Source organism: Hippocampus bargibanti, linkage group LG20, assembly GCF_051943395.1.
Source record: "Hippocampus bargibanti isolate YZ-2025 linkage group LG20, ASM5194339v1, whole genome shotgun sequence".
NCBI classification, from domain to species: domain Eukaryota; kingdom Metazoa; phylum Chordata; class Actinopteri; order Syngnathiformes; family Syngnathidae; genus Hippocampus; species Hippocampus bargibanti.
In genome coordinates, this window is record NC_142753.1 from 2,376,015 (window position 1) to 2,387,420 (window position 11,406).

Sequence of the window (11,406 nt, forward strand, 5' to 3'; positions counted from 1 at the left end):
CAGACCAAGTGTACCAAACCATGGAGAAGTTGGACCTGAGTTACAGAACTGTGATGGTCTGAAAAACGCATTCAAGCCCAACAGTCTAATTGACTTCTATGCCGCCCTCTCAAACGACACATATCCAAACATCAAAAAACACGTAATGAAAATGTCCACAGTTTTTGGCAGCACGTATATCTGCAAGAAAAGCTTTTCTCGCATGAAACTGCTGAAATCTCCGATGAGATCAAGATTGACAGATGAACATTTGCATCAGTGCTTGAGACTGGCTGTAACTAGAATGGAACCTGATATTCAACTTCTCACCAGCCAGATGCAGACCCACAGGTCACACTGATGAACATACATAGGTAAGCTCACTTTTCTGACTTGAATGAGTCATTCTGAGCATAAACAAATATAATCATAATAAAATCTACTGGGATAAAATCCATCTTTACATCCATACTGGTAGTGAAAAACACGGAAGTTGATGAGAGCTGCAAACAGCGGTGTCTACAAGCCTACTGGAACCTACAAAAGGATTATAAGGAAGGAACACAAGAAGTTTAAGAGACTGCTCATATGTGTCAGAGATTCTGCTCTGAGCTGAACTTTTATCTGCATGGCGCGGCACAACAGAAAGTTAATGTTCTATGGCTTTTTTCTATGAAGAACACAGAGTTATTTAGTTATTACTTATTTCATAAATAGTATTATTTATTTCCTATTTTTCTTTGAAGAACCCAGAGAGTTATTTAGTTATTATTTATTTCATAAATAGTGTTATTTATTTCCTGATTTTTTTATGTGCAGAACTCAGAGAGGGTTATTTATTTATTATTTATTTCATTAATAGTGTTATTATTTGTTTCCTGACTTTTTTTCTGTAAAGAACCTGGAAAGGGTTATTTGGTTATGTGTGGCTTTCTGGAAAACAATTTTTTTGAGCACTCTACAATCGTCACACTTTTTCTGTTACAAACTGACACCGGGCCCCCATCACAGAAAGAAAAGTTATGTGGCCCTCACAGGAAAAAGTTTGGGGACCCCTGGTATAGGTGGTTGACAGCCCGATAGATAAAATATACCCGAATAAAAGTTACATAATGAATTCAGCTCAAAGGGCCATATATCTTATAGCTATCTAGCTAGCAAGCTATCTCGCGAGTTATCTAACTTGTCCTGTGACTGTGAGGTGAACTTGAGAGTTTTGAAGGGTGCTTGTATATGAAATGTATTATTATTGTGATACATTTAATTTCTAAGCGCCTTTCAAAACTCTCAAGGACACTTTACAGTCATGTGATTTTTTTGTGCGGGTGAGCAGCGGCAGCCATTCGCATCAGCATTCACTCGTCTTTATTATTATTATTATTATTATTTCAGTATTATTATTATTGTCTATCTCTTAGCTAGCTAGCTAGTTATCTAACTTTTCCTGTGACTGTGAAGTGGCCTTGAGTTTTGAAGGGCGCTTGTAAATGAATTGTGTTATTATTATTATTATTAGCTATCTCTTAGCTAGCTAGCTAGCTTTCTATCTATTTGAGTTACTTCCGGGTTGAGTGACCGCTGGCGCGTGTGGCTGCCACTGCTCACCCACTGCAAAACCATGTGACTGTAAAGTGACCTTGAGAGTTTTGAAAAAGGCGCTTATAAATCAAATGGATTTTATTTTTATTATTATCAATCAAGTCAGTTCCTGTAAATAAATGGACGTTGAAAATCAAAAAACTCCTTGGGGCATCTTGGTCTGGAGAGACAATATCGCACGAAAAAGGCAACTGGTTTGACCCCAGATAAACAGGGGCGCCAGCGAGGGGGGGCGGGGATAAAAAAAAAGTAGTAAGGCCTCTGCAAGATGCAGCCACAACAAGGCTTTCTGGGTATGCTTCCTTTTCTAATGCAAATGCACCCAAGGCGGCCATATTGTTTATTGTAGACAGGCACAATATGGGACATCTGCCGGTTAGCGTTAGTGTTAATTCCCTCCCCATGCTTCATTAACCTCACCCCCCAGCTTTTATAGGCTCAGAGAATAGAGCTGTGGTAGCCTAGATGATGGCAACGGAGAAGGGTGGGTGACACCCAAGCGTTGGCCCGGTCCAGGCACAACGAGCCTGGGGTAGCTCGGCTGCTTGATGTCCTTCCAGCTCATTTAATTCCTGGAGGAGGGCCCCTTTCATCAATGAGCATGTGGTGGGTCTCCAAGCCCAGTAGGGAAGTGGGGGTGTTGGGGACAGGCTGGCAAGGAGTGGGGTAACTGGTGAGATGCCCGTATAAGGTCAACTATATCGGAGCTTTGTTAACATGTTGGGAGATTTAATGGCAAAACCAACAGGTAAAGATGTAGCAAATCTGACGGAAAGTGCCATTCGATTCGGTCCAATGAATTTGCTCTTCGGGGGGGTGAACAAGTGGGCAGCGTCCACCGCCCTGGAAATAACAAGGGATGGAGCCAGTGTCATATTGTCACTCTTTTGTCTTCCAATGGCTCTGGTTGAAGACGAGGCCCAAGCAAATTCACAAGGGGGCTTCACAGATCTGAAGCTGGGATTAGCGGCAGAGCTGTTCAGTAAGCCACATTGCCAACTAATCATTATTTCTTTTATGAATCATAATTTTGTTCATTCAAAAAAGTGGATATTTTACAAAAATATTACACGTCAGAATTGATGCCTCACAAATATTTGCTATTTGTGAATATGTTAGGAAAATACAAATAAGAGATGAGTTATTGAATTTTTTTTCTCAGAAAAATAAGTTGTTTTAAAGAAATGATACATACTATATATGACCAGCATCGTCGTACACTTTTGAATAATTAATTCATTCACTGCCATTCACAAATTTATTCGGGAATTGAAAATATGACGTAGAGCGACATTCCCAATTTGTTCGGGTTTTGTTTGTTCATGCTTGGGTGCCGTTAAAGCGCTGGCCATGGTCTCTGGCAATGTTTTTTTTCTTTTCCACAAGGGGGCAGAATTTGCCTTTTTCCATGTTAGCGCTTTGTTCCAGCTTCAGCGGTTGTTAAAGTGCTATATATACAGTGAAGTCTCGTTATATTGATATTCAAGGGAGTCCGAAAAAATATCGATATAACCGGGACTATCGATATATCCGACCCTGTTTGCATGTAATTTTCTCCGTGCGTGCATAGAAATAGTATCGATATAACCGGGACTATCGATATATCCGATATCGATATAACGAGACTTTACTGTATATATATATTTGAGTGACAATGCCAAAAACCCTGGCACTGGAGTGGACATTTTTGCACATGTATGGCAGTGAATGAGTTAATGCCTCCCTTGTTCAGGAAGTACAACGATAATCTTCAGTGAATTGAAAAAAAAATAACATCAGGGTATACAGTGTGTGATAAAGGAGTACAAGCAAGAAATGACAGCGCTAGACGCTATATTGTCTTTCGCGGAAGTCTCGATAAACACCTCAGGTCAGATCCACCTGTTTGGTCTATGCTTACACAGTTTATCATCAATATCGCTGCTTGACAGAACGTTTAAACAATAAACTGAGCCCTAGGGTGGTGAAAAAACAAGCCAACAGATATACTCGCTTCCACAAGGTCTCCATTTCAAAACTGACACTTAAACTCAGAGGCCCAAAAATGGAGCTATAACTCCCCAGTATTGTAAACGTTGAATCACAGGACCTGGGGGCGAAACACGATTAATCGTGCTTTTGGAAGAAAAAGGTTGGTGGGAAAGTTAAAACAAACACAAAAAAAAAACAGTCACAGAGGAAGGGTTAATGGCGCGTCCAGTTCTGACCTTTGGGCAATTGTATGTGAACACTGTATATTTCAGCATACTGGGGCAACTGATGAAGGCAGTTCCGTATGCTCATAATGGCTCCACACAGAATAACTTGAAAATCAAATATAAATTGTTTCCGTCAAAGTAAAAATCATAAAATTCGATGACTCCCGGCAAATTGGCATTTTCATGTTTATTATGTTTTTTTTAAGTCATTAAAAGTGCCTTGCATGCTGGGTCCGAGAGGACAGTAATTTCATCTGTGCTGTATGTCATGCATATTAGCATATTTGACAATAAAGCTGACTTTGACTTTAATTCACATGCTGGTTTTTGTTTGCTGTGAATTTGGTTAAAAAAAAAAGCTCAGTCAGTACGAAAGAAAAATAGTCTGGGCCATTCAAGCCATGGTGGATTTTCAAATACAGTAAAGTCTCGTTATATCGATATTCAAGGGAGTCCGAAAAAATATCGATATAACCGGGACTATCGATATATCCGACCCTGTTTGCATGTAATTTCCTCCGTGCGTGCATAGAAATAGTATCGATATAACCGGGACTATCGATATATCCGATATCGATATAACGAGACTTTACTGTATCTCCTGTTCCATCTATAATAGAAGTCTACTTTGTATAAATCCACTTTAGAAACTTGTTGATCGGTCATCAACTTGTCGCCACTCAACATTACCTTGATGGTTTCTGGCGGTACGCCGGGGTCAGGGGCTTTCTCTAGGTAGGTGGTCAGGTCTTGGTCCACGTGCTCAAAGACCAGGGTGAGTTTGGTTTCGCGGTTAGTCCGAGATACTGTACATACATCAAAGAGCCTGGAAGAGGAGGAAAAGTGAGTGATTAATATAGTTGGCTTATTATACTGAGCACAACAAAAATTACAGTATTTTCTTGTGTATAAGGTGCACCGGAGTATAAGGCGAAACCCCAATTAATTGTGTATTTTCAAAATGTTTCCACACATAAGGCGTAACAGACTATAAGGTGCACCGCGGTATAAGGCACATCTTCGCAGGGTCATCTTTTGAAGAAAATCATGGCTTTTGGGTGTGCCTTATACACAGGGAAATATGGTAAATAAAACGAGTCAAGTTCAAACTATTATCATGCATAATGTCAGTCACTCGTGTGACACTTCATCTCACTGAACATTGAAATGATTAATACTTTTTTTTTGGGGGGGGGAGGACACCGTGTACGATACCAACGAGAAAAAAGTGGGAACCAAAAGTGGAACTTGCTGCATCATAGGAAAGAGTCTGGCAGCTCAAATCACCACAGGATTGCTTTGCTAACGCCTTCCTGTTCCTTCTCCGTGTATGTGCTGGTCAAGCAAAGTCTGAGGAACAATACTTTATTTTAGTGCTAGATAGTTTAAATGATGATGATATTTATTATTGTTATTATTATTATTATTGTTTTTTACTTACATTCTTCAGACAATCAGAAACATTTGGATGTGCACCGGTGTCACTGAGCAACTTTGCATTCCACTTTGGATGTTTCACTAAATTAGTAAAGTGAATACTTGCAAAAATATTTTGTTCACTTGACGTCACATGAACAAACCAGTCAAAAAAGGTCTGCTGACCCCTTTAGCATTGTGATGTCATTTTCAGTCAAAAGTAAGTATCCTTCAAAGAAAAACAAAATGGCAGCTGCCTGAGATGGATTAAAACTGGGGTATTTTTCATTTTAACTCATTCACTGCCTGAAGTGCAAAAATGTGTTCAATCAAGTGCCAGGGTTTTTGTTATTGTCACTTGAATTCCAGGACCCACCGAATATTGAGCGTTAGGACTAACATATTGTCTTTTCTAACTAATCCACCCTCGTAAAAACAAAGCTTTGGGCAATTAAAGGCTGGCAAACTCTAATGATCAGTGCTTGAGGTTATGCCAAACGAGGCAACAAGAAAAGGCCAAGAATCCAGATTATGTCAGCAACTTGCCAAATGAGGCATTGGTGAAAAGCTAAAACAAAAACAACGCAGTGTGCCCTCTTCAAAGAGTCGGCAGGGCGACACACAAGCGGCATTCCTCAAACAGCGCTATGACAACTTCCGATGCTCTTTGGCATGTGAAATAGAACTGCGGCTCGGGCGTCATCTGCCATCACAGTAGCACTGTTTGGAGGCAAAGGGGAAACGCCATGGAAACCTAAACGGCCATGAGCTGTGTTGACAGCGATCCGTTACAACCATCACACAGCATCATCTAACATGTGCAGGAAAGTCTTTTTTAAATCAATGTCGAATATTCAATCAGAATGAATAATGGAGCTCATTACCAACATCCAGCGGTAGCGGGGAGTCTCACAGAAGAGCCACAATCGACCTTTCCTGGCTTGAGGTGCTCGTTTAGAATGTGTAGAATGAGCGCTACACTAATTCAAAAAGCTTTCAACCATTACAAGAGTGATTGTAATGACTGCGGACATACCCGCCAAATTGAGCTGACGGAATGATTTTAAAATTAGTCATGTTTTTTTGGCAAGTTAAAAATAATTCAATGCAATTATGTTAGGGCAAAGGCATTACAAAATCATTATTCAACGATGCACTATGGAATTATTGTTAGGAGCAAGAACGCAAATGCCGTGCAAGAAGAAGAAAAAGAAGAAGTTTTGTCTGTGGGTGAGCAGCGGCAGTCACATGCGCCAGCGTTCACTCAACCCGGAAGTAACTCAAATAGATTGAGATCTCAAGAAGGCTAAGAGCTAAAAATATTATTGTTACGTACAATTTGAAACCGGAAGTGGCCAGTTTCAGAAGGTCCCGCCCCCATGTTTGTGGTGTCACGGTAAGACGTCTTGCCTTGCTCTAGAACAGGGGTCGGGAACCTTTTTGACTAAGAGAGCCATAAAAGTAAAATATTTAGAAATGTTTTTCAGTGAGAGCCACACGCACGTGCGCGCGTACACACACACGCGCGCGCGTGCACACACACATCCAATCAAAATTGCGCTTTCCGCCAACTGCAGCCCCAACGGGAAATGAAAGGCGAAAAAAACGAAAATATGTATTTAGTTTTATCGGCGAGCCATATGCAATCATCAAAAGAGCCATATATGGCTCGCGAGCCATAGGTTCCCGACCCCTGCTCTAGAATCAAAACAATGGCTTCAGATTCGGAGATATGCTTTCTTGTTACTCATCCAGTTATGAATATGATTCAAATAGTCCTAGAGAGAAAAGCATACATGTTTGATTAAATATTTTATTCCGTGTCATTTTGAGGGGGAAAATGTAGCACCGAAAAGAGGCAGAAGAGGGCAACAAAGATCCGTGGAAAACTCAGTGGAAACGGGCTGATTAATTCCTTACAATTTTTGTCAGTGACTATCAAATAGATGCTCGGTGCCGCACACACAATTCACCATCGCGTTATTTATGTTTTCCTTCTAATGTCAGCATCAACACGGATCAACACGAAGTTTTCACACCAAACAAAGTATTGGAAAATACATTGAGGTGATGCAAGGTATGTCCTTTCTCGCTGAGAGGCGTTCCTTCAGTGACGTAGGGTGAGGACTCGTCACCAACTCAAAAACAAGACGCTTATTAGTCATTTGAAGCCATTTTACAAATTATGGACACAATTTGTCCGGAGACGTCGGTTGTCCTTTAAATTTCAGTGTAATATCAGAGCATTGTCATTTAATGGTGAGTATAGTTTTTGCTTTTTTGAATGTTGCTGTGCCAATGACCATTTTGTGTTTGGGAGCCTTTTACTGAGCGAGTTGCTTGTTCTGTAGCCACAAAGGGACATAAGTCAAGCCAAGCCAGGCCCGGATAAATACTGAGGGTTGTATCAGGAAGGGCATCCAACGTAAAAGCTTGGACAAAACAAACATGCGGATCAAACTTCTGAAGATGGAGGACACTGATTCGCTGTGGCGACCCCTTGAAGGGAAAAGCCAAAAGGAAAAGAAGACGATTTCAAGCGCCTTTCAAAGCTCTAAAGGACACTTTACAGTCACAGACAAGCATGGATACAATAGTGGCGACCCCTTGGGGGGAAAAGCCGAAAGGAAAAGAAGAGATTGCTTGGAGCCTCTATTTGCACGGCTGTTTGCGACGTGCCAAAATGACGCTCGTTTTTAAGTGAATTGGCCTCAATGACCCATAGGGTGCTTGCAGCTCATATTCCACAATTACAAAATATTGATTGGGTAGCCTGAATAATTCCAAACACAACCATAGTATGCAGCAAATAAACGTGCACATTTTAGAGAGGGTTCTTAAAATGAGAGTTAAGCCCCACGCAAACACACACCTTTTCTCCCCCTCACACACTTACCTGACAACATTGGGATGCTCAAAGGCTTCCAGCTGCCTCAGTACCGCCACCTCACGGATTGTCGAGAGAGGCATCCCCTCTTCCTCCGTTTGGACGCGAACTCGTTTTAGGGCAACAAATCGTCCCCCGTTCTTCAGATCTCTGGCTTTGTACACTTTTCCATATGCACCTTCTCCAATCTCGGCCACCGGTTCATACTGCGTACCAATCGTTTCTTTCTCCATTTTTGCTTATTTTTACCCCCTCCTCGTCTTGTTGAAAATAGTGCGGGGATTCCCAGCGAGGGCTGACGAGCCAGACTTTTTCACCGAGGCATATTCACAGGGAAAAGTGGGCACGTGCAATGCCTAGATGACAGAGAGACACGGATGAAGGTAGACACCATCTTTGTCAGAGTTGGTCAAAATGTACCCCAGGTATCAATTACAGGACTGTCATCATGTTTTATCCCGACTATCACTACAGCAGCCTCGTTGCCTCTCAAATTGCACTCCCCTCCGCCTCCTCCTCTTGTACGCTTAACATGTCCTCCTCCTCTTAAAACAAAGTTAAAACACAAGAGAAAATGCCTTTAACGTCAGCGTTTTTATGCTAGCTCGATGTGAAACACAAACTGCGTGGTGCGTTCAAAGACTCACCGCACATGTAAATGTTCCAAGACATGGTGTCTTGTGTTCAAGGAAATCGAACAAAATTTTAAGAGAACAAGGAAGAATATACTACTAACTAACTCTTTTGAGTGCGGTATTCCGCCACTTCTCCCGTGTCCATTTTTAGCAAACTTTATTAATAGCAAAAAGTTTGCCACTGAGGCTACACGAACGTTGCGAGCACGTGGCTGTCTCCAGTGTGCATTGTCTCAACTTCAACAGTTTCAAGTCAATTTAAAACGCTAACAAAACGCTTTTCATACATCAGGTCTCGTATAATTACCCCAAGATTTGTTTTCGCGATGTGTTAAATACAATTTAATTCTCGAGAACGACTACAACTATTTTAACGCATTTTAATCGATTAAAAATGAAAATAAATTCAATGGCGCGGTTGATATCCTCCATTTTGCTAGCGAAATATAACTGTGCAAAAGGGCAACGTGGACACACACTTTTTGTAACATATTCAACACAACTTTTAGTGTTTACCTCGTTTTATGTTGTCAGGAATATGTCGCAACGTCGGCATGTCCGATAAAGTGAGGAGGCACCGGGGTCTCCTAGAAGAAAACAAATGCCAAAAAAGGTCCCTCAAACGCATCCCTGTCCACTATACTCCATGCGGGGGCCACACAGGTAGTTGTTGGACGGTGCATGCTCTAAACCCCCATCCCTCAAAATTCACCAGGCTCGCTCATGAGAGGCGGTTGAGCGGGTGGAGGAGGAGGTTTGTTCGAAAGCTACACGAACACGCACACACGCACACAAACAAACACGCACACACCCGAAGACTGTTGGTGGGGTGGGGTGGGCTACGCAAGACAAAGACAAACGCGTGATACAAGCCCTCAAAGCCACGCTCCTCTTTAGATTTCCCCCTTTCTCTCATTCTCTCGCCTCCCCCCTTTTCCCCTTCCATATATCCCCCCAAACAAGCCCATGCACCAGCAAGCCTTGCTCGGCCGTGTGAGCTGCGTCTACGCCTGGCTTTCCCACGCCGGCTGAATGTGGTCTGACCCCCTTCAGAGAGGTTTGACACGGAGCGGGGACATTTCCGCATTCCTCCCCGACTACAAAGGCACACCGCCTCCTCTTTGCTCTCCCCTCGGCCTCTTCGGAGCGTTACCATTCATAGTCCTCCTTGCCGGCAGGTTTTGTCTCCCGTGTCAAACTCGGGACCACAGCAGGGGTCGTGGATGTGCAAGGGGGGTGAGTTTTTTTTGGACGGCCACACTATCTCCCCTCACATGCATTGACGAGCTGTGGTGGTAACAATATGCCAGCAGGGGTGCAACGTGGAGTGTTCAACCTGGATGGCCCCTAAGGGGTCATGTTCAAGGCCCCCGGGGCTGTGGGGCTTGATCTGTGACATGGGGACTCTTCTGCTCCGGTGGTCATTTGGACTACAGAACGTTATGTAACAAGCCTAATTTGGTCAACATTAGCGCATGCAAGAAGTAGGAAAAGTATTCTGACAAAAAATGGACTTGTTCATTGTAAATAGCACAGCTACCTGATGTCGAGTCTCTACAGTTTTATATATATCTAATATTATTCTCATACTGTATTTTTATCCTTTGCACTATGTTCAGTCTTCTAATGAAACTTTTTTTGTGCCGTTATACATTTCGGTCTTCTGCCATTTTCTTTAGTGCATAAAACACTGTTTTTATATTTTGACCCATCTAACGCCTTTTAATGTTGCTACTGTGGATTGCAAATTTCCCCTTTGTAGGACTATTAAAGGCTTTCTGATTCTGATACCTTTGTCAACACACCGATTGGATTGGATTGGATGTACCTTTATTCGGCTCGCAGTGGAGAAATTTACATTTAACAGCAGCAAAGTTATGAAAGGAAGAGGAAAGGAAAGAAAGAAGTAGAAAAACAAAATACAGGAGCCATCTTGAAGTAAAAACAAAAAAACTATATAACATGACAACATAAAGTGGGATTCTCTTTGGTCGAAGCAGAAATACTCATTTACTTGAGTTAAAGTATAAAAAAAAGTAAGGTCACTTGTGTGCAATGCCATTTTTGATCACTTGACATATTTCATTTTTTAAAATTTATTTAAACAAATAGCTCACAAGTGTTGACTCCATTGATACTCAAGTACCACCTACAAAATATACAAATAAAACCTCCAAGTACCACTATAATAAAATACAATAGAATACATATTGAATTAGATAGCGCTTTAAGAACAGCTGAAGCTGCAACAAAGCGCCTAATGTGGACAACGATGAGAAGGTTTCTTCAGCCGTCATCTGTACAAAACCTTCTCATCGATGGACCACTCCTGTACGACTGAGAGCTTACACAGACCTAATGTGGACAACTATTATATACAGGAAAATAAAGCAGTCACAAAGATAGTAATAAGCACAATGACAAACATTATAAGACAGTAGAGTAATGCGCAGTTTGAACATTATCGCTGATTTTACATTAAAAAAAATCTGAAATCAGCTGTGACATGAATTAAGATGTAAAATGGCTGCTATACAATTATGAATCCATTTGAGTTAATTCAGCAGTCGCTGCTTAAAAGTGAAATGGAAAGTAAATACTGAAATTTTAATGCAAGGGAGACTGTTATAAAAAGTAGTGTAAATATCGTAAAAGTGTCGGTCACAGTGACACTTTCAGGTCTGCAAACAAT

General features: G+C 41.5%; 1 protein-coding gene across 1 annotated transcript in view; it reads right to left on the bottom strand.

Annotated features, from left to right (window-relative positions):
- Positions 1-9,729, bottom strand: part of cdk6 (cyclin dependent kinase 6) — a 41,809-nt gene extending 32,080 nt beyond the window's left edge. Inside the window, exons 1-3 of the mRNA XM_089023285.1 lie at positions 9,231-9,729; positions 8,089-8,435; positions 4,467-4,602 (exon numbers count right to left, since the gene is read on the bottom strand). Of these exons, the coding sequence (XP_088879411.1) occupies positions 4,467-4,602; positions 8,089-8,312 (360 nt within the window). The 5' untranslated portion in view covers positions 8,313-8,435; positions 9,231-9,729. The remainder of the gene's footprint in view (positions 1-4,466; positions 4,603-8,088; positions 8,436-9,230) is intronic.
- Between the last annotated feature and the right edge of the window lie 1,677 nt (positions 9,730-11,406).